Raw genomic sequence first — 23263 nt, forward strand, 5'->3', positions numbered from 1 at the left:
GGGCCCGCCCAGGCACTACCACCCTCCCGACGCGCCGCGATTATGACGTGAGGCCCCATTGGTCCTCGGGGCGCGGCGCGCTCTGGGATATGTAGTCTCTTCCGCCCTGGCGCAGTTGCCGGGGGCAACGGTCCCATCCGGCCGGAGTGTCTAGCCGGGAGCGCAGCGACGGGCTCTGCGGATGGACATCGTGGGACGAGGTTGGCGGGGTTGGCCCGGTTGCTGCCGGGCTTGGCGACCGGATTTGGGAGAGGAGTTGCGGGAAATGGGGAACGTTCTGGAGCTGGGTTTGTCGGGCTGTGGGAGGGTAGGGGCCTCACGCCTGGTTCCCCGTCGGGGCCCATTTGGGATCGTGGGCCGGGGTGGGTCGCTCCAGGCCGGTGGTGGGGAGCGGGGGGCATTTGGGGGGGGGGGGTGGGAAGAGCCCGATGGGGTGAGAGGCGCCTGTGTGTTCAAAGTTAGGTTTATTTATCTTTAACAACTTTATTGAGGATGCGTTTACCTACCGTACAATCCACCCCTTGTAAGTGCACAACTCTGTTACTTTAATAAGTTTACTAAGTGGGGCAAGCGTCACCAAGATCCAGCTTTAGAACTTTTCTGTCTACCCAAGGATATCACTCCTCGCCCTTTGCTGTCCCTCCTCGCTCCTCCTCCCAGCCCCAGGCAACCACTGATGCGCTTTCTGACTATAAAGTTGCCTTTCCTGGATGATCCTTATGAATGGGGTCATACAGTATGTGGTTACTTTCCCTTAGCATGATGTGTCCGAGATGTATGCATGCATGTTGTTGTATGTATCCATATTCTTTTTTTTAATGCTGAATAGTATTTCATTGGATGGATGGACCTCGGTTCTTATCCATTCAGTAGTTAACGGACTTTTGGGTTGTTTCCACTTTTTGCCTACTATGAATAATAATTAATATGAACATTTGCCTACATTTCAAGCACCTTTGGCTACAGGGGAACTGCCAGACTGTTTTCCGAATTGGTGACTGTACCATTGTAATGCTCCATGACCGTGTATGAGGGCACCAATTTCTTCACATCCTCAGCAACACTTGTTATTATCTACAGTTTCTAGTTTTTTAATTTATTTTTTTGATGTTTATTTTTGAGAGAGAGACAGAATGCGAGTGGGGGACGGGCAGAGAGGGAGGGAGACACAGAATCCGAAGCAGGCTCCAGGCTCCACCCTGTGAGCACAGAGCCCAGACTCAGGCTTAACTCACAAACCGTGAGATCATGATCTGAGCCGAAGTTGGATAGTTAACCGACTGAGCCACCCAGGCGCCCCATCTGTGGTTTTGATTGTAGGCATTCTAGTGGCTGTGAACTGGGATCTGGTGGTTTTGGTTTGCATTTGCCTAATGGCTAGTGATGTTGAACATGGTTTCATGTGCTTATTGGCCATTTGTAAGTTTTCTTTTTTTTTCAGCGAGGTATCTGTTCATATCCTTTGCCCATAGGTTTATTTTTAATTGTGTTTTAAAAATATATCGATTTTAGTTGTGATGAAATGGATAGAACATAAAACTTGCCTTTGTAACCATTGTTGATTTATTTTTAAACCTAGGGAAACTTTTCAGAAAAACTAGACGCTGTTAAACCTGGCCTGGTGGTCGGGCTTTCCCTCTGACCCACAGAATGGTGGGGGCTGAGTCACCTCCTGAGCCTCGGTTAGAAAAATATCAACCAAGGTAGCTGTTGACGTTCCAGCAGTCTCTACTTCCTCTTTACCACGTCCTTCCTGCTAAAAGCCCGCTAATGCAGGTATTCCAAACACTATTATCTAAATCTTACCATTTATTCCATGTCCTACAATGAACATAGGAATCTTATGAAGGGAATAATTGTCATCGTTTTACAGATGAGCAAGCCGAAGCACAGAGTGGTCAAGTAACTTGCCCAGCGTCACACAGGCTAGGACTCCTGCACTGTTTCTGTCAGGTGTGGTTGGTTTTGCCTTCACTGACCCCTGTGGTCAGGCCTGTGCCAGGCACTCTAAGTACCCAGATGGGGATGAGCAAGCAGGTACGCCACGCAGAAAAACAGAGTCAAAGAAAAACGATTCACTCTTCTGCAGACAGAATCTTAGGGCTGGGTTCAATGTTTTTCCTCTCACAAAACATTTGAGTTCAGCTTTTTTTTTTTTTTTTTAACAAGTTTATTTATTTTCAGACATAGAGCAAGTGCAGGGAAGGGGCAGAGAGAGGGGAAGAGAGAGAATCTCGACCAGGCTCCACGGTGTCAGCACAGAGCCCGATGCCAGGCTGGAACTCACGAACCGTGAGATCGTGACCTGAGCTGAAATCAAGAATCAGACACTTAATGGACTGAGCCACCTCAGTGCCCCTGAGTTCAGCTTTGAAAGGTGCATAAGACAGACGGTTGCCAGATTTTACAAATAAAAGTATGGGACACCCAGTTGAATTTGAATTTGAGACAAACAACCAATAATTTTTTAGTATGAAACTATTTGGAACATACTACTTTTTAGCATAAAAATATGTGGGTCATACTTCTATTTTAACAATTATTGGGGCACCTGGGTGGCTCAGTTGATCGTCCGACTCTTGGTCATGATCCCAGGCTTGTGAGATTGAGCCCCGCATTCGGCTCCGTGCTGAGTATGGAGCCTGCTTAAGATTCTTTCACCCCGGGGGCGCCTGGGTGGCGCAGTCGGTTAAGCGTCCGACTTCAGCCAGGTCACGATCTCGCGGTCCGTGAGTTCGAGCCCCGCGTCAGGCTCTGGGCTGATGGCTCGGAGCCTGGAGCCTGTTTCCGATTCTGTGTCTCCCTCTCTCTCTGCCCCTCCCCCGTTCATGCTCTGTCTCTCTCTGTCCCAAAAATAAATAAAAAACGTTGAAAAAAAAAAAAAATTTTTAAAAAAGATTCTTTCACCCCGGGTGTCAGGGTGGCTTACTTGGTTAAGAGTCCAACTCTTGGTTTCGGCTCAGGTCATGATCTCACAGTTTGCGGGTTCGAGCTCTGTGTCCAGCTCTGTGCTGACAGCGCAGAGCCTGCTTGGGATTCTCTCTCTCTCCTCTCTTTGTTCCTCCCCTGCTGGCGTGTGTGTGCTCTTGCTTTCTCTCTCAAAATAAGTACATAAACTTAAAAAAAAAAAAAAAAAGATTCTCTCTCTCCCCCTTTGCTTCTCTACCCTGCTTACACACTCTCTCTTAAAAAAAATTATTTAGTCTTTATCTTAAATTCACATCCCGGGGTGTCCTGTATTTAATCTGGTAATCCTCGTAAGATTGTTTTCCAAGTGGACAGGGATGGGACAAAAGGCTCCTTCAGGTCTCACAGTGAATTCTTTTTAAACAACAAAATAACACTTGGCCTTGTTAAAACACTCAAACAGGATGGAAACGAGCAGTGGTTGTGCACCTGGTCTTTTCTGCCTCACATACTACGCTGGAGACGACATTATGCACACAGATCTCCCTCACTGCTTTTTCACGGCTGCGTAGCACTCGCTTGTCTGCACGTGGTCTTCTGGATTTCCCCGGCTCTTTACGGATGGGTTCAAGCGCTTGAGGGGTACAGACGATGCTGCCATGACATTCCTCGCGCATACACATCAATGTGCATTTGAGAGTGTAATCGGAGGCAAATTCCAATTGCCCGGGTGCCGGGCCTCTGCTTTTCACATTTCGTTGCTGTTGCTGAGTTCCTTACTAAAGGGGCTGCAGCAAACGCACAGCCACCCATGCCATATTTTTCCATGTTTTTTTTTTTTTGAGACTTTAAACTTCTTTGAAACCTTTTTAAATCTTGGGGTGGGTCATTTTTATTCTCTCAGGGGCACGCAGGAACACTGAGAATATGATAAAAGCACTGACCCCGCCCCGCTGAAGGCTGTTCACCAGTGTGTGCGCACAACACGTGATCAACATTGGGTGGGTGCTGCTGTGTCCGTCTGTAGCCCCTCCACCCTTCCAGGGCCGTGGTTTTTACCCTTAAACTTTATTTTTAAAACATTTTTTTTTTAACATTTATTTATTTTTGAGAGAGAGAGGCAGAGCATGAGCAGGGGAGGGGGAGAGAGAGAGAGAGAGAGAGAATCCGAAGGAGGCTCTAGGCTCTGAGCTGTTTGTTAGCACAGAGCCTGACGCGGGGCCCGAACTCACAAACTGCAAGACCACGGCCTGAGCCGAAGTCAGACGCTCAACCGACTGAGCCACCCAGGCGTCCCGGGTGGATTTTACCCTTAAAGTGAAGTGAGATTTTCTGCGGAGGGGAGGGTCCTTAAATACAGGCTGATGTTAAGCAGTTTCTTGTGAGAGAGCTGAGGATACTTGGATAGAGGAGCGCTGATGTGGGGAGCCAGTGGGGAGTAGGACTCCTGGAGTAGTGGTCGTGTCACTAGCCAGGCAGTGGAGCTCTGTCGGGAACAAGGGGGCCTTTGGAATCAGACCTGAGCTTTGAATTTGGTTCTGTTGCTCACCAGCCAGGGGACCTTGACCGGTGACCTTAACCGGTGACCTAACCTTCAGGTGCTTTTATTTCTTTCACCTCCTCTTTAAAACGGGATTTGGCGGGGGGAGGTGACACTAGCTGCCTCAAGGTTGCATGAGGATTAAAACAGATAATACAGCTCTGAGCAGAGCGCCAGGCTCACTGTTGGAGGCTGAGAGGCTCTGGCTCTTCTGTCTGACGTGCAACGTGTCTCCTTTAAGAGCTTGGCATCAGGCAAACCCTAAGAGACTCTTAAATGCTGAGAACAAACTGAGGGTTGCTGGAGGGGAGGTGGGTGGGCGGATGGGCTAGATGGGTGATGGGCATTAAGGAGGTCGCTTGTTCGGATGAGCACGGGGTGTTATATGTAAGCGACGAATTACTAAATTCTGCTGAAAGCAATACCACGCTACGTGTTAACTAATTTGAATTTAAGTAAATGTCAAAAAAGACCTGGCATTGAACGGCAATTCAGCCAGTGGTACTGGGTGTTGACATTTTCATTGCCATCATGGGGCTTGAAGGGAGCGCTTCAGGCAGACTGCAAAGAAAGGTTTGATCTTTAAAATGGGAGGTGCTGAGGGGCGCCTGGGTGGCTCAGTCAGTTAAGCGACTGACTCTTGGTTTCGGCTCAGGTCATGATCTCACAGTTTTGTGAGTTCGAGCCCCACATCGGGCTCCGCGCCGACCTTGTGGAGCTTGCCTGGGATTCTCTCTCCCTCTCTCTCTCTGCCCCTCCCCTGCTCGCTGTGTATGTCTCTCTCAAAAACAAATAAACTTTAAATAAATAAAATGGGAGGCCTTGAGAGATTTGAATGCATGGTATGAACACCAGGTAGATATTCTTACTCTAAGTTTTCTTTCTTCACCCCCACCCCCCCTCCCCCCGCAGAATGGCTTCCAGAAGAAGAACCGGCCATCCCATGCGCAATATTTTTGGTGATTTTAGTGATCTTTCCTTAGAGGATTCAAAAATGGAAGAAATCAGAAACTTGAAAATCGGTAGAAGTCTTACCCAAATAGCACCCGGCCGCAGCAGATTTCTCAAAGGACACCCAACTATGGGTGTAAAATACTCACTCCCGAAAGAGAATGCTGTTGTGGAGGGTGGGCTCAGACTGTCTTCGGGGAGACCCCCAATCACTGCCTCGAAGCTCAGGGCCAGCGCTGTGCTCACAAAACTGACTCAGCTGGAAACCAAGATCATGAATCGGAAAGCTCAGGCAGATTTGTCTGATGTGGAATCTGACCTGAAGACCCCCGAGGACAGTCTTCCGAGGAGCGCAGATACAGCCCTTCCCAGGAGCACAGTCGGACTTTCCTCACACGGCCCAGAGAAAACCCAGAAACAAGCCCATGAAACTCCCACGGCCGGGAGCGGCACACAGAGTGGGAAGGTCAGTAGGTTTCTAAAGAAGAGGGAACCACGCGTTGAAAATGGATTCCCTGAAACACATTGTGGAAAAGAGAGGAGTTTTCAAACACCCAAAGAGAAAAAACCCACTAGAAAACTAGATTCTCCAGACAGCGATGAGGAGGAAATGAAAGAGTTGTTAGGAGGCTTGATAGAATCTTCTAGAGAAAAAGAAACATACACGAATCGGCGTTTCATCAGCTCCAAAGTCAGTGAGAAAGAACAAACAAAAGTATTCTCGGTAAGTTTTTACGTATTCTTTTTTTTTTTTTTTTTTTTACTATTTATTTGTGAGAGAGAGAGAGAGGGAGCGAGCACACATGAGTTGGGGAGGGGCAGAGACGAGAGACACAGAATCCGAAGCAGGCTCCAGGCTGTGAGCTGTCAGCCCAGAGCCCGACACGGGGCTCAAATTCACGAACTGTGAGACCGTGACCTGAGCCGAAGTCAGACGCTTAACCGACTGAGCCACCCAGGCTCCCCTGCATGTATTTATTCTTTGTTGTTTTAATGTTTATTTTTGAGAGAGAGAGAGACAGAATGTGAGCAGGGGAGGGGCAGAGAGCGAGGGAGACACAGACTCCAAAGCAGGCTCCGGGCTGTGAGCTGTCAGCACAGAGCCTATCGCGGGGCTCGAACCCATGAACCGTGAGATCATGACCTGAGCCGAAGTTGGACGCTTAACCGACTGAGCCACCCGGGTGCCCCTGCGTGTATTTATTCTTAACCAAGCCTCGCGTCTGCACTGTGTGTCACAGCGCTTTACAAAGGTTTGACAGCAGCCGTCACCCGTAAGCTACTTGAGGAAGGGATTTGACAAGGAACCGTTGGGCTCCAGCCAACCACGGCTGCCTGTTTTGGGCCTGACGTGAGGTGACAGGGTTTGGGACATTAGGCAGTTTTGCAATATCTGGAGTAAGTGTGCACAGCGCAGGCCTGCACTTTGTATGACGGATCGTGGTGCCGCACAGGAAACTTGGGACAGCTGCGTTTCTGTTTTTCAAAATTGAGATGACATTCACATAATCTAAAATCCACAGTTGTACTTTCGTTCCTTTTTTATTTTTTAAAGTTTATATATTTATTTTGAGAGAGAGAGAGAGAGAGCTCGAGCAACGGAGAGAGAGGGAGAGAGAGGATCTCAAGCAGGTTCCCACAGTCAGCACAGAGCCCAGCTCAGGGCTCGAACCCACAAACCGGGAGATCAAGACCTGGGCTGAAATCAAGAGTCGGATGCTTAACCGACGGAGCCATCCAGGCATCCCTCAAATTAACATTTTTAAAACAAACGGTTCAGTGCCATTTAGTCCATTCGTGATGTCGCGCCAGTGTACTACCTCTGTCTAATTCCAGAACGTTTCCATCAACCCCTGAGGAGACCCTGTACCTGTTAAATGATCATTCCTTGTTTTCCCCTCCCTCCAGCACCTGGAAATTACTAATCAGCTTTCTATGTCCGTGAATTTGCCTGTTCTGGACATTTCACATGCACGGAATCATCCAGTACACGGTCCTATGTGACTGGCAGCTTTTCTGAGCATAATGTTTTCGAGGTTCATCCACATCGTAACAGGAGCCAGTGTTTCCTTCCTTTTCATGGCCGAGTAATACTCCATCGTGTCAAATATACTACATCTTCTGTATCCGCCATCCACCGAGGGGCATTTGGGTCTTTTCCACCCTTTGGCTATTTGTGAATAGTGCTGTTAGGAGCATTTGTGTACACGTATCTGTTTGAGTCCCTGTTCGCAATTTTTGGGGCTCTCCCTACCAGCGGAATTACCGGGTCCTGTGGTAATTCTCTGTGTGACTTACTGAAGCAGTGCCAAACTTTTCCAAAGCAGCTGCGCCGTTTTGCGTTCCCGGCCACCGTGCACGAGGGTTCCAGTTTCTCCACACCCTCTCCAACGCTGCTTATTAGAGCTAGCACTTGTTACTGGAGCCATCGTAGTGGGTATAAAGTGATGGAAAGGCTGCATTTTAAGGGGGAAAAATCTGCCCATTTGTTTTGATTCTGCTGCAGGCTCAGGCTTTCCTAGATCATGCACTCAGGGGCCTTAATTTAGAAATGGTGTAATTAACCAAATTTGTTTGAAAGCCATGTGATATTTCTGATTATTTGTGCGGTGTTTCTGCACTGCAGTCCCAATATTATCTCGTCTAAATGTTGTACCTGGACTTCTAGAGATGAAGGGAGAGAAAGAAAGGGGCCCAGAGAGAGAGAACTCTTTGATCGCCAATCCTTGGCCTGCCCTACTCTGGCCGCGTTATTCAGTGATAAGGACTTCCTTGTCACCTGTTTGATAATTAATTTCATTTATTTCCGCCAAAGTAGGATCAGATCCCAACTCAACCAAGAATCCTTTCACTACCCAGTGAGGAACCTCCCGGCCCAAAGCCATTTCGGACATCATGTCTGCCAGCCTCACAGTCAGCAGACGGGACCCTTCGCAGCACGCGCTCAAAAGCTCGCTCCCCACAGACTCACGCTTCAGGGGACACAGCCGCCTGCACAGCATCACTGTCCATCACTGGCACCTTTTCAAAATCAGCCTCCATGACGCCACATGGCAAGCTCTCCCCCGGAAGGAGTGAGCCTGAGCCTCACGATCAGTCGCCCTCAGAAGCTGCCGATGACAGCCTGAATGGTAACCCATGGCCCTGTGCCCACCTGTCATCCTAGGCAGGAAGGGCAAGACCACCTAGAGGGTCCCTGGGGGGGGGGGGGGGGGGTCACTGGGTATTGCCGTGGGGAATGCATTGGTCATGCCACCCCCTCTACTTCCTGACCACCTTTCCTGGTGGAGGAGCCAAGTCAGATTTTTGCTCCTTTTTTTTTTTTTTTTTTTTTTTTTTTTTTTAATTTACATCCAAGTTAGTTAGCATATGGTACAACAGTGATTTCAGGAGTAGATTCCTTAATGCCTCTTACCCATTTAGCCCATCCCCCCTCCCACCCCCCCCCCCCCAGTAACCCTGTTTGTTCTCCATATTTAAGAGTCTCTTAGTTTTGTCCCTCTCTCTGTTTTTATATTATTTTTGCTTCCCTTCCCTTATATTCATCTGTTTTGTGTCTTAAAGTCTTTATATGAGTGAAGTCATATGATATTTGTTTTTCTCTAATTTCGCTTAGCATAATACTCTCTAGTCCATCCACATAGTTGCGAATGGCAAGATTTCATTCTTTTTGATTGCTGAGTAATACTCCATTGTATGTGTGTGTGTATGTGTGCATATATATATATGCATACATACACACACACATACAATGGAGTGTATATATATATGTATGTATACACACAGACACACACACACACACACACACACACACACACACACACACACACATATATACACGTGTATATATATGTGTGTGTGTGTGTGTGTGTGTGTGAGAGAGAGAGAGACTTGGTCCCTCCATATATGTGTGTGTGTGTGTGTGTGTGTGTGTGTGTGTGTGTGTGTATATACACACACATATATATATGTATATGTACACACACACACATACACACACACACACACACATATATACAATGGAGTATTACTCAGCAATCAAAAAGAATGAACTCTGGCCATATATATATGTATACATCTTCTTTATCCATTCATCCATCAATGGACATGTGGGCTCTTTCCATACTTTGGCTATTGTTGATAGTGCTGCTATAAACATGGGGGTGCATGTGCCCCTTTGAAACAGCACACCTGTATCCCTTGGATAAATACCTAGTAGTGCAATTGCTGGGTCGTAGGGTAGTTCTATTTTTAGTTTTTTGAGGAACCTCCATACTGTTTTCCAGAGTGGCTGCACCAACTTGCATTCCCACCAACAATGCAAAAGAGATCCTCTTTCTCTGCATCCTTGCCAACATCTGTTGTTGCCTGAGTTTTTATTTTAGCCACTCTGACTGGTGTGAGGTGGTATCTCATTGTGGTTTTGATTTGTATTTCCCTGATGATGAGTGATTTTGAGCATTTTTTCATGTGTCTGTTAGCCATCTGGATGTCTTCTTTGAAGAAGTGTCTATTCGTGTCTTTTGCCCATTTCTTCACCGGGTTGTATTTTGGGTGTTGAGTTTGATAAGTTCTTTATAGATTTTGGATACTAACCCTTTATCTGATATGTCGTTTGCAAATATCTTCTCCCATTCCGTCGGTTTTTAGTTTTGCTGATGGTTTCCTTCGCAGAAGCTTTTTCTTTTGATGAGGTCCCAATAGTTCATGTTTGTTTTTGTTTCCCTTGCTTCTGGAGACGTGATGAGTAAGAAGTTGCTGTGGCCAAGGTCAAAGAGGTTTTTGCCTGCTTTCTTCTCAAAGATTTTGATGGTTTCCTGTCTTATGTTTAGGTTTTTCATCCATTGTGAGTTTATTTTTGTGTATCATGTAAGAAAGTGATCCAGGTTCATTTTTCTGCCTGTGGCTGTCCAGTTTTCCCAGCACCACTTGCTGAAGAGACTGTCTTTTTTCCATTGGATATTCTGTCCTGCTTCGTCAAAGATTAGTTGGCCATACGTTTGTGGGTCCATTTCTGGGTTCTCTATTCTGTTCCATTGATCTGAGTGTCTGTTTTTGTGCCATGTTCTGTCTTTAGTGTTTTCATTCAGTAACCCTGACCAATTACAGAGCAATAACCTGAAAACAAAATCCTAGAGCCACATACGACAAAAAGGCAACGCGATTTTTCTTTTGGTGAAAGAGGAATTTACCTCCTTTCCTTTTTATATTCAGAAAAGGGAGTAAATCTCTAACCAGTCACAATTAGACACTTCTGTTATTTCAAATTATTCAATATTATTTTTATCCCAATATTACACATATTTAAGAAAGAAAGGAGAAAGAGAAAAGATGTATACCCAACACTTAATGTCTTCCCTCTGGGGTGCTTCATTGTGAGACCCAAATTAAAATGTCTTTATTTATTTATTTATTTTTAATGTTTATTTTTGAGAGACAGAGAGACAGAGCATGAGCCAGGGAGGGGCAGAGAGAGAGGGAGACCCAGGATCTGAAGCAGGCTCCAGGCTCTGAGCTGTCAGCACAGAGCCCGACGCGGGGCTCGAACCCACGAACTGTGAGATCATGACCTGAGCCAAAGTTGGACGCACGACTGACGGAGCCACCCAGGCGCCCCTAAACTGTGTCTTGAGGGCGTGCTGGGCACTGGCACGTGGCAAGGGTGGTGTTGGCAAGAAGACGATGGCAAACAGGCCAACACAAGCCCTGCCCCCTGTGCGCTGGGTGACCCGTAGCTCGTGACTCTGGTACGGGATGAAAAAAGAGCTTTTTCCTGCTACCCTTCTACGTTCCTGGTGGGAGCTCTGCAACAAAAGACAGATTGAGAGAAAAGCATACAGTTATTAAATAGATGTTAAATATTCAACGTAAGTTTTATGGGACACAGAGCCTTCCTAAGGAAACCAGACCTGGAAAAAAAAAAAAACCAAAACAGTTAAGTGTGTGAGCGTTTTTACTCTAGGCTCGATGAGGAGTGGAAGGTACTGGAAAAACGTGATCAGACAAAAGGAAACGAGCTAAGGGTGGTAAACGGGGCCAGACTTGGCGAGGCCTGCTGTGATTCCTCTTGGGGTCCCTCTGTCTTGGAAACGGGATGCTCCTTTCCTCTGGGTGGCGGCGGGGGGTGCACTTCTCACATGAGACCCTTGCAGCAGGTCAAGGGAGAATGGCAGAGGATTCTTGCAGCGCGTGCCATGTTCAAGTTCCCTCCCATCTGAGATATTCAGTAGGCCAAGGTGCTGTATTTTGGGGTAGCGTGTCCTGAATCCCATCACAGACTAACGTGGGTGTTCATGCCCCGGGAGGTCAGCAGTAGAAGCTCTATCGGGGTGGGGTTTGAGGGGAAGTATTGCCATGAAGGGTGGTTCCTTCCGGTGCCCTTGTTAGGGTCGGAGAACGCAGGGGGATGGGCTCTTGGCTGCCGATGTGAGATACCCCTTTGAGCTCCCTCAGTGGCTCTGATCCTTGGGCCCGAGAGTTTAGTAAGTGGGTGTCCCTGCTCCCCTGGCCCCATGTCACCTCCCTCATCATGTGGATGGGAAGACGGGTATAGGCTGGTGGGGCAGGTGACAGACCCAGGTTTCTGCTGTTTGTCCACACTGCCGGTCCCGGCAGCCCTTCTGTCCTCACTGCTGGCCTGGAGGGGCCTCTCCTGGTGGCCAGCCCCTGCCCTCCCTTGTCCAGATGTAGCTTCGAGGGAGGGAGGCAGCTGGCAGTGGTGAGCACATTCTGAGTCTGACGTAGCTGGGTGGGCGTCCTGGCCCTGCCTCTTACCGGTTGTGCAGTCTCGGGCGCTTTGTGCCTCAGTTTTCTCATCCATCAAGTGGGGGCAGAGCCACAGAAGTGGCTGTGAAGCCCCTCAGCTGGCCCTCTGCTACAGGAGGCGCGTGCGTGCTAGGGTTGGCCTACATGACGGTAATGTTCCTCGGCCAGTGCCAATGCTGTTCCCAAGTGCTCAAGTTCAGAATCACCCCTATGCCTTTGCTCTGGGCCAGCCGGATGCCTTTTAGTTCAGACGCTTTGTCCAGGGATGTGTCTCTGGACCTGCCTGCCATGTGAATGGCAGTGACAGAAGCAGAGAGCTCGGAGGAGACGTGAGCCCCCAGGACTGGGGTGACGGGGGGATTCACTCTAGGGCTTAGGATGGGCAGGTGCGGGGGGCAGGTGGTGTGGACCTCCCTCTGTCTCTCTCTCTCTCTCTCGCTTCCAGCCCTGTGCCTGCTGCCCAGAGGACCCTACTCTTGCCTGTTCCTTCCAACTTACTCTCTCTCTCTCTCTCTCTCTCACACCCCGCCCCCTGCCCGTGTTTCAGGGCCTGAACTGAACTGTGCAATAGAAGCTGCTGCCAACTTTGGCCGATGTCCACTGCCCACCCACCTAGAGGAGCGGGCTCATCTGTTGGGTTCCCAGAGGTCTGTTTGGAACACGAGAACTCCACAGAGGATTCTAGACTCCCAAGTCTCAGGCACTGGCGACTGGCCAGCTGGCATGCCGAATGCTGGTTCTCCTTGGGCTCCTGTGCCCTTAACTTGCTTTAAGTGGGAACTTACGACACTTCGGGTCTAGTTTTATGTCTGCTTGAGTTGTCCCCACACCCCCTACCTTGCACACCCTGGGCACCACACATTCTTTACTGTGTTGCTGTCATCTACTCATCTGGCTCAGTGTCTGTTTTTATAACTAAAGAGGCTTTTTTCTTAATGTTTATTTGTTGGGGCGCCTGAGTGGCTCAGCCGGTTAAGTGTCTGTCTTTGGCTCTGGTCATGATCTCGTGGTCTGTGAGTTCGAGCCCCGCATCGGGCTCTGTGCTGACGGCTCAGAGCCTGGAGCTGCTTCGGATTCTGTGTCTCCCTCTCTCTCTGGCCCTCTCCTGCTCATGCTCTGTCTCTTTCTGTCTCAAAAATAAACATTAAAAACACTTAAAATGTTTATTTTTTGGGGGGAGGGGCAGAGAGAAAGGGGTACAGAGGATCCAAAGGGGGCTCTACACCGACAGCAGCAAGCCCGATGCAGGGGCTTGAACTCACGAACCGTGAGATCGTGACCTGAGCCACAATCCAGAATTGGACGCTTAACCGACTGAGCCACCCACGTGCCCCGAAATGAAGCTTTATTGGAACCCAGCCCCATCCATTTGTTTACACGTGGTCTGTGGTGGTTTTTGCACCATAACGACAGAGCTGAGTTAACTGTGGTACAGTCTAGGGTGCAAAGTGGAAACCATTTGCTAGTTAGAGAAAACACGTGTAGATCCCTGTGCTGGCTTATTAAGGACCGAGACTGCACGCTTCTGTGTTTCTATTCTTAGCACTTAGCCCAGTGCCTATGACATAATGGTAAATACCGTGTGGTATGTAAATGAGTGAATGTCATGTTGCATTTTTAATTACAGATTTTCGAATCAATCTTTTATCCCTCGATGATCTGGCTCCAGCTGTCCGTGAGAACTCAGACTTGGAACGGAAAGTGAGTACAGCCAACTTAATTTTTCACGGTAGGTTACGTGGAGACGCTTGGTAGCATTGTGCTTCCTTTAGGCCCGTGGGTCTTGGCCTAACCCCCGGGGGACCCTTGGCAGGTCTGGAGACAGTTTTGATTATCGTGACTGGGGTGGAGATTGCTGCCGGCGTCTGGTGGGTGGCGGCCAGGGATGCCGCTCAGTGTCCTGCAATGCACAGGACAGTCCCCACTGCAAAGAGTGTTTAGGCTTCAGGTGTCAGGAGTGCCCCGGGTGAGAGATCCTGATGTAGGTGAAAGCAGAATAAAGCTAGTTAATGTGGCAGGTGATTAAAGCAGGTCCCTCTTAGGGGTGCCTGGCTGGCTCGGTCGGCGGAGCGTGCGACTCTTGACCTTGGCTCAGGTCGCGATCTCACGGTTCGTGAGTCTGAGCCTCATGTGGGGGCTCTGCGCTGACAGTGTGGATTCTCTCTCCCTCTCTGCCCCTCCCCCACTCATGCTGTCCCTTTCTCTCAAAATAAGTAGTAAATAAACTTAAAAAAAGAAAAAAGAAAAAAAGCGGGTCCCACTTAAACTGCCCCATAAGAACGCCGCGCTGACCTGTACTCATCATAGTGCCCCATTGTGGTTCTTGCCATATTAGTAACCTCCTCACTATGGAACCTGCAGGCACTGTTTTAATAATACATAATAATGACATTGTAACGGATTTCAACCACGTGCCCCCTACACATGCTCACACCATCAGTGTTAAAATACAGCAGCCCCAAAGCATCTCAAGAATATTGCTTATGGTACTGGGCCTGCTCAAAACCCCTGAAGGACCGGCGTGGACCCTTCCCTGCTGGGCCCCCTGGGTACCCTGCACTCCGTTCTAATGCAGTGGTACTTTGAGCGTGTTGATCGTTTGAAACCACTTTCCCGTGACCTCTGTCACCCTCCCTTTAGAAAGAAGGCCAGCGGGAAAAGGCATCCAGCCAAAGTCCCCAGGCAGGGGGCCCTCCCACTGGAAGCGAGGTCTCAGAGTGCCTGAGCGAGCCATCGGCTTCCTCTGCCGGGCCTGAGGATGCTTCCAGCCCGAGGCCAACGTCTCAGGAGCCCACGGCCAGCACAGTGAGCTCGGCTTACTCAGAAGATTTTGAAAAATCCCCAAATTCGACAGCATCCGAGTCAAGGGCCCGTTCCGAGTCTCCTGAAAGGACGCTGGACACTCTGTCAGAATTCTCTGCAAGCCTAAAGACAGACCTTCCCCTGCCAACGCTCAAGCCTTGGAAAAAGCAAGTCGGGGACGTTACAAGAGTCATCATGAAGGAGACGGCTGTGCAGACCCTCGAGCCCGCCTTCACCTACCAGTGGGTGGAGGGTAAGTGTGCGGGCCCCGGGGGGAGGCGCCGGCTCCCAGGGCGCGTGCCGCGGGCATCCTTGGAAGCATGACGAAGGCTTCAGGGTCTGTCATTATTAACCAGCTGGGGGGCCTCGGTGCCCCGTTCCCTCTTGCAACGATGAGGGGCAGCCGCCCTGGGTGTCTCCCACTGCCTCCCGAGCTCTAAAACCTCCGGAAAGGTTTCAGAATCAGGGACTAAGGCGGTGGTTCTCAGCTGTGGTGAGCCTGCCCCCCGGGGGACCTCAGCGAGGTTGGAGCCAGTTCGGGCTGTCATGACTGGGTGGAGGCCAGGGATGCTGCCCAACGTCCTGCGGTGCCCAGGCTGGCCCTGCCAGGAGATGACCCAGCCCCAAATGTTGGCGGTGCCCAGGGCGAGCCTGGGGACGGCACTGAGCGTGGGACCACCACCTGGGACGGCGAGTCCTCGGGTGGCTTGGGGGTCCCGGTGCGGTGTGTTGTGGTGGATTCTCTTCTGTGGTGCAGGGGACACAGGCGTCTGTCTTGTCTCCAGTTTCAGTCTTGGCCCTTCTGGGTGGAAAGGTCCCTTGCTTTTAAACGTCCCCCCGCTCTCTTTTCTCGCCTAGGTGGCTGCCCACAGCGTAGCCAGGGTTATTCCTGGACTGCACGAGGGCGTAACACTCTCACCTGCTGTATTCATTTTGATTCAGGGGGGCTTAGCCGTGTCTCAGCCTGGGCTGCACGCCGGGGTAGGTCATGACCATTTTCCCATTTCTCGGGGAGGAAAGCCAGTCAGACGTGCCAAGTCAGATCACTAGAAGGCCTTCGAGGGTAGTGGAGGCCCAGTTCTGACGTAGGAGCCTCTGTGCTCCTCTCCACGTCCTCCCGCTGCCTGACAGCGTAGCCTGTTGTTGACAAATGTGCGCGTTTCTGTCTCTATTATTTTGCGACTTAAAGAGCCCTTTGGTAAAACCCAGCTGGTGCCGTTTTCCTCGACTAGGCCTGATATCGAAAGAGGAAAACAGCAGTCTAAATCAACCAGCTTATCAGAGTCCCGGGAACATTCCGAAGCCTTCGTGTGGCCCCAAGGATGGAGGGGAGAAGGAGGGGAGGGCATGATGTCACGGACTGCGGTGATGGCTTGAGCCCGCTCAGCAGACTTGTACCAGGAGACGCCTCCAGGAAGACGGAGGCAGGTTCGGGGAAATCGTAAAGGAGGTTAACAAAGCAAGAAGGTGGCTGTCCTGTTCGGGAGAGGAAAGCACAGACTCGTGTAGCTTATTTCATCCGTTGATGAAAGTCGCTCTGAATCCTGCCCACCGGCCCCTCCCCCTCTGTCTCTGGGACAGGGCCCGGTGTGGCGGCCGTCGGACCGGCTCTGGGAGGTGCCTACGTGGACCCCGTGCCCATTGCCAGCCACGTCGTCAGCGCGGACTCCATAGAAGGTAACGGTACCGCTCAGCGGGTCCTTGCGGTGAAGCGGACGCATCTTAGCTGCAGGGCTGCCCCCGCCGGGAGGGCTGCTGCCCCGCTTCAGTGCTGGGTTTGGGGAGTCTGTTGGCGACACGGTCACAGGCAACTGCCCCGGTTCCTGGGACCCCTGGGACACCCCTGGGTGTCTGAGAACCTTTGGTCTGTGTTGCCAAAGGACACCCGTGTCGGATAAGACAGGAATGTTGGGAGTAACACACCTCTAGGCCCCCCACCCCCGCCGCACTGCTTTTATTTTGCGCGCTCCCCTCTGAGGCTTCGCGTCCAGAATACATGGTGCTTTTTCCCCTGAAGACGCTCGGCAGGTCCTGAGTGTGAGCCAGCGTGGCGGCCACAGGCCTGGACTCCTTTCAGAGTCTGGGGGAGTTGTGGGGTCCTAGGGAGGCCCGGTCCAGCCTGGGGCAGGGGGGAAGGCCCTCCCAGCAGCTGCCGAGGGAGCCCAGGCCGCGTCAGGTCCCCACGGGGCCACTGGTGGCTCACGGGGCACAAACAAAGGTCCATCTAGGACTTGGGTTTTGGGGGCTTTTTTTCCCTTTTCAATTAAAAACAAAACAATTTTTTTAACGTTTATTTGGTTTTGAGAGAGACAGAGTATGAGTGGGGAGGGGCAGAGAGAGAGGGAGACACAGAAGCTGAAGCAGGCTCCAGGCTCCGAGCTGTCAGCACAGAGCCCGACGCAGGGCTCGAACTCACGGACCGTGAGATCACGACCTGAGCCGAAGTCGACTGCTTAGCCGACTTGAGCCTAGGCGCCCCTGCCATTTTCAACTTTTTTAAAGATGAAGACGTTAAAATGCACAGGTTGTAACAATTGAAATGTTTGTATCCTTTCAAAAAACTCTTCCATTTAGCTTGCTATTACCTCAGAGATTTTTCTGTTCTCTTGTAGTCTGACAATGATAATTTCTAACAGTTACACAGCTTCCATTTTTCAACATATTTTGAATTTAATTAAAACTTTTTATTTTTAATTGTACTTTTCAAAGTTTACTTATTTATTCTTGAGAGAGAGAGAGAGAGAGAGAGAGACAGCGCACGCAGGGAAGGGGCAGGGAGAGAATCCCAAGCAGGCTCTGTGCTGTCAGCTCAATCCTACGCACCATGAGATCGCGACCTGAGCTGAGACCAAGAGTCAGACGCTTAATCGACTGAGCCACCCAGGAGCCCCTTTAATTGTATTTTTAATTTTAAGTATTTTAGTTTTATGTTTAAAGATACATAACAGGATTTACCCTCCTACCCATTTCTTTAAGAGTTTATTCGAGACAGAGACGGCACAAGTTGGGGGAGGCAGAGGGAGAGAGAGAATCCCACGCAGGCTCCGCACTGTCAGTACGGAGCCCGACGTGGGGCTGGAACTCACGAACCGCGAGATCATGACCTGAGCCGAAACCAAGGGCCACGACGCTTAGCCGACTGAGCCCCCCAGGCGCCCCTCCTCTTACCCGTTTTTCAGTGTCCAGCTCAGTGGTGCGATCAGGATTCACATCGTGCGGTTGCAGAACTTGGGGTTTCCTAGACTTCTTCCCGCGGGTGGGACGTTTAGTTGAGGCTTCCGTTTCTGCCTGGGAGCCGAGCATCCCACGTGCAGCTCCTGAGGGTCCCACACAAGCCCGCAGACAGCAGTGTTTCTGGTGGCAGCACTTCCAGAAGGCAGCCCCCCTTGGCCCCGCGGGGACGCTGCTGAGGGCGGGGTGAGGGTGGGGGGGGGGGTGGCCCAGAGCCTCACCCTTGGGGAGACAGGCGGGCAGGTGGGCGGAGTGACACGGAGCTGGTACAGCCCTGACAGCTTACAGCCCGGCCGCGTTGGCGCTCAACGACATGCTGAAGCAGCAGCTGAGCCTGACGCAGCAGTTCGTGGAGGCCAGCCGGCACCTGCACATGTCCCTCCTGCAGTCCCTGGACCGAGACTCCTTCCACTACCACACCCTGGAGGAAACCAAACAGGTGACCGCAGCACACACCCCCTTCCTGGGAGAGAGGGCAGGGGCCTTTGCACGCGAAGGGGGACAGGGCTCAGCCTGGGCAGCAGGGACACTGTGGGCCCAGTCACCTACAGTCCTAGGGAAAGGAGCTGTCCTCGTCCTTGGCGAGAGCAGTATGGGACGGGGGCAGCGAGAGGCAGCCTGGCGCGGGCTGCGGCTGGCTAGGCTGTGTGTGACCTTGGAGCAAAGTGGACCTCCTCGGTGGGGGCTCCTGTCCCTCTGCAGACCCGTCCCCAAGCTCTGCCCAGCCCTGTGGGCCGAAGTGCGAAGACTGTCACACTCACCTCTCGCTCCCCCCTAAATTTAAGTTTTGTTCGATTGTAAAAATTTTCTTCTCATTTTGTAAAAATTTTGTTACAGAGGTAGGTAATTTATAAAGCCCTCCATAATTTCAGAGAGAATTCGATATTCTTTAGGTTTTCCCTGTGTAAAATAGGAACATTATGTATGAAATATACAATATTATGTATGTTTCATACTATATGTTATAAGATATATAGCATACTAGGTATTAGATATGATAATGTTTAGAGATGTCATCACACCACATGAACTTCTGCACGGTCATTTCTATCCTTTTATCCACAAATATTTTGCTTTGTAGTTCTTAAAACTAAGGACTTTGAACAAGATGGTCACAGTATCATTATAACACCCAAACCAAATGAACTTTTCTTATTTTCTTAGTATTGGTGGATATATCCAGGGGTAGATTCCCACTTGGCTCATGCAAGTCGAACATTTTGTTGCTATTTGTTTCTTCAGAATCCAAAGCCTGTACATCAATGTTTGGGGTCTTTTTAGCCTCCCGATTAGGGCCTAGGGCGATGGTTCTTGGCTCGGAGCGGCATCAGACCCCGAGGGCCACCAGGGTTCCGCTGGCAGCAGAGGTGGGCCTGGGAGCGGATGTTCCCCCTTGTGCCCACAGGGGACCCACTTTGAGAACCCCTGCTTACCGGTTTCCCCTGCCCCATCTCTTTGATGTTTCCTTGCAGTTCATTTGTTCAAGTAAACAGGTTGTTTCTTTGACGGTTTCCCGCATCCTGGACTCTGATGATCACACCCCTGCGGGGTTCTTTGACTTCAGTTGGTCATACACATCGATTGGTGGGATACAGCTGAAGTGATCTGACCATGTCACCTGCCTATAGCCCCCCGTGGCTCCTCACGGCCTGCTCTGGGCCCTTCTGCCCGCCCCGTGTGCCCTGAGGGCGCCCCCAGTAGCCCCACTCGCCAGCTCCCCCCACCCCCAGCCGTGGTCATGCTTCCCTCTCAGACCCAGTCAGGGCGCATCCCTCGCAGGTGCCTTGGCCAGAGCCTGTCTGGGTTTGTCTCTCCTCTTCTTTCCACAGCATTGTCACGTGGCTTTGCGTCATGGTGTTTTTCTGCCCACCTGCCCGGGAGCCACTGGGGACAGGCTGCCTCCAGCACCCAAAGCCTCAGTGGACTGAGGTGGCGGTGGTGACGGCCCCCTGTCCTCTGCCCCACAGTACATCAGGCACCACAGGCCTGCCCCGCTGTCCATGGAGGATGCCCTGGAGGAGGTGGAGGAGGAGCTCTGGGGACCGGAGGTGAGGCGGGATTCGTGGGTTTGAACGGACAAGCGGGTCCAGAACACCGGCTGCGAGGCTGCGACACACGTTGGTTTCCAGGGGACAGTGGCGGGGGGCAGGCGGTGCCGAGGACTCACCCGAGTGGAATCCCAGCTCCAGCCTTCTTTAGCAGAGTAGTGGAACTCGCCCGGCCCCCGAGGGGACGCGCGGGCCGGTGGCAGTGGCCCCACGGGTGGAGCGGTCACCACTCACGGCCGGACGGAGGATGGCAGCCTGTCGGGAGCCCCGCGGAGCGGCTGTGCCGGCCGGGTGCTGGCCGCCCAGTGAGCGGACATAGACGGGAGGGGCCGCAGCCCCGTCTGCTAAGCAGGAGCCCAGGCCAGGTGTCCACGCCGGGCACACCCACTTGAGGCGCCAGGGCAGCTCCTGACCTGACCGCACGACTCGGACGCAGTCTCTGCGTTCCAGGCACGCCTGCTCCCGACTCGGCTGGAGCACACTTCTAACTTGAACACGCAGAGAAAAAGGTCTTTAAAAAAAGTTTTTATTTGAAGGCAAAACAGTAAAATCCACAAGAAATTGTTAACAGCACGTGTTTACGTTTTATCCTGAATCAGACACGTTTGAACAATTCACAGCTACAGGAAACCTAGAACAAAATCAAATATTTTATCACATCAGGTTGAAAAGTTGGAGAGGACTTTGCATCTTATTGAAAAGAATTTTTCAAAAACATTTCTGTACAAATAAACGGCACCGCACGAGCTGCCCACAGACGCCAAGCGTGGCCTGTCCCACGCCGTCCCCAGCGTCGCCCAGCAGACCCCACTCCCTCCTGGCCTCACCTCCCTCGATGGTGGTGGCTGTGGGGGGGGGGGGGGGCAGCAAGGGGAAATGAGGAGCGGGAGGCACAGCCAGGGGTCTCTCTCCACACCCTGGAACGGAAGGTCCACGCAAGCGCTGGTGTTGGGTTCCTCTAAGTGGGAAACACAGGCCGAGACGCTAAGGGTATAGACTCTCCGAGGGTGTCATTCTGGGACCTGAAGGTGCCTCAGGTCCGTGTCCTCAGAACCTCCGTTTCTGCAGGTACAGCAAACGGCTGACGTTTGGGGGAAAAAATTTCAACGCAAACAACTAAAATAAATGAACTAAGGGCCAGCATGTCTCAGAGGAATCGGGTTTCAAATTCTCACTGGGATCCTCTTAGAGCAACATTCCCTTCTCCAAAACTAAAGACCTGGAGTAAAAACGAGAAGAACCCTGTGTAACTTTGCAAATCAAAAAGGGTCTGTTTTTCTGTTTGGAACCAGCGCCTGGCCTGAGCTTCCCCATCCACCGCACGTCGGCGGGGCACAGGCGGGGCACAGGCAGGCAGGGCCGGCTGGCCCCACACCCGCTCCCAGGCTGCCGGGCCACTCGCCCAGGGCCTCTCCTCCACACGCTCCTACTGGTTTAAGCAGAAGCTCAGATCTGCCCGAGGGGAGAGGTGCGAAACAGCCGTGCCTTAAGATGTCAGGGATTCTCATCCAGGGGTGGAGGGTCTCGTGTTTCTCACTTCGCCGTCAAGGGAAGCAGGCTCTGGCCGCGCGGGCCCGGGCATCTCCTGGCGGGGTCGTGCTTCTACATTAGAGCGGTTTGCAGGCGGGGCCCGGGGCCTTCCAAGCTATCGAGCATGGCGCTCGTCACTAGGCAGGCTGTGGCCTTCCTTCTCTTCTGCCGCTCCCCAGAGATGGAGGCTGTGTGAGAACTGAGCTGTCCCTACCATCTGTCACTGCCAGTAAGCCAGGAAGGTCCCGGTGGCCAACGCGGTGGCCGAGGCGTGGCTCCCGCCCGCAGAGCGCCTACTTGCACTCGTCCCTGGCCTTCATGCGGGCGATGAAGGAGTAGCTCTTGTTCCTGCGGTAGTTCTCGTAGGGGTCGTCCAGGGCCACGCCCACACCCTTGTACTGGTCCCACTTGTCCCGGACGTCCCCCCCCTTGATGGGGTCCTGGATCCCTTGCTCTTTCACGCCGAGGCCACCAGATCCACTCCAGCCTTAAGAAGAAAGGGGGGAGGGCGGTTATAACCCACGAAAGCCGAAATTTGGCACATTTATGTGTGAAGTGAAACAGGACTCCGTGTGCAGAGCTGAATGATGTGCACGTGTGTGGTCGGCAAGCGTGTAACTGATGAGGTAAGAAAGAATGGCCAGCAAAAACCGCAGGCTCGCCCTCTGTAGAAGTTCTGGCAGAGAGCCGGAACCTTCTCTGGCTCCCCAGCCCCAAAGGCCCAGAGCGGGTGGTGGTTCTTCCCAGGAACCTTACCCATTTTCACCAGCATCTGATGTCCTTTGTTTTCTTCCCCGAGCCTTGAATCAGGAATAGGAGGTGCTGAATTAGAACCCAGACCAGCCGAGGAACTAAAATTAAGACAGGTTACGTTTTTTAAAAACGAGCGGATACATTTATTGGAATGAAAACTCTTAGAACATTACAGCGTGTGGCGTACGTGAAGGTTCACCAGTTAGGAGGACACACACACACATCCTGGGTCTCTATCATTCTTCTTCGTCATCTTCGCCAGCCAGGTAGGGGAGCTCCCTAAGATGGCCCCTGCCCCACGGCGAGCGGTGAGGGCAGGTCACACGGAACCCCCAGAAGGGTCAGACGCAGCCCAGGCGCCGCCTCAGGCTTTACAGCGTTACCACAAAAAAGGCAAGAGCGTGGTGTGGGGCGAGGCGGTGCCACTGTCACCGCGCTACAACTCGGGGTCCCCGAGGTGCCACCTCGGCACGGGCCACCGGGAGCACGTCTTCTAGCGACAGGTTTCAACATTCACAGCAAAGCATCAGAGGGTTCCAGCGCTACCAGCGGCCACTGGACAGTTAAGACAGAAATCTTACGGCGGGGTGGGGCTCCTGGACCGCGACCGGCGTCTCCGTCCCGGGGAGTAGGACTTGGAGCGGGAGCGGGACCGTGAGCGGGAGCAGCTCCGGGAGGAGCGAGACCGGCTGCGGCTCCTGCAGGGAGGACAGGGCGGGCGGTCGGCGGCGGCCAC

The 23263-nt window shown here is 51.8% G+C and overlaps 2 protein-coding genes across 5 annotated transcripts in view; one reads left to right on the top strand and one right to left on the bottom strand.

Moving 5' to 3' along the window:
* The first annotated feature begins 91 nt into the window (after positions 1–91).
* On the top strand, positions 92–20814 carry CA2H19orf44 (chromosome A2 C19orf44 homolog). 3 transcript variants are annotated; one of them, XM_078443233.2, is made up of 12 exons: positions 92–200; positions 1580–1776; positions 1874–2037; positions 3812–3908; positions 5360–6122; positions 8217–8529; positions 13791–13864; positions 14804–15218; positions 16547–16642; positions 18469–18635; positions 20164–20244; positions 20396–20814. In XM_078443233.2, the coding sequence occupies exons 5-12, from the start codon at positions 5361–5363 to the stop codon at positions 20561–20563; spliced, it is 2076 nt and encodes a 691-aa protein (XP_078299359.1). In that variant the 5' UTR covers positions 92–200; positions 1580–1776; positions 1874–2037; positions 3812–3908; position 5360; the 3' UTR covers positions 20564–20814. The 3 variants fall into 3 exon arrangements, with proteins under 3 accessions (XP_078299359.1, XP_078299360.1, XP_078299361.1); XM_078443234.2 differs by lacking the exon at positions 20396–20814 and having other exon boundaries at positions 20026–20274; XM_078443235.2 differs by lacking the exons at positions 16547–16642; positions 18469–18635; positions 20164–20244; positions 20396–20814 and adding an exon at positions 16198–16537.
* The window catches only part of CHERP (calcium homeostasis endoplasmic reticulum protein), a 19220-nt gene continuing 16710 nt past the window's right edge, over positions 20754–23263 (bottom strand). For both annotated transcript variants that reach the window (XM_078443232.2, XM_078443231.2), the window contains exons 15-17: positions 23109–23225; positions 22531–22625; positions 20754–22261 (exon numbers count right to left, since the gene is read on the bottom strand). In XM_078443232.2, coding sequence (XP_078299358.2) covers positions 22068–22261; positions 22531–22625; positions 23109–23225 — 406 coding nt within the window. In that variant the 3' untranslated portion in view covers positions 20754–22067. The remainder of the gene's footprint in view (positions 22262–22530; positions 22626–23108; positions 23226–23263) is intronic.

This window comes from Panthera onca, chromosome A2, assembly GCF_046562875.1.
Source record: "Panthera onca isolate mPanOnc1 chromosome A2, mPanOnc1 haplotype 2, whole genome shotgun sequence".
NCBI lineage: Eukaryota > Metazoa > Chordata > Mammalia > Carnivora > Felidae > Panthera > Panthera onca.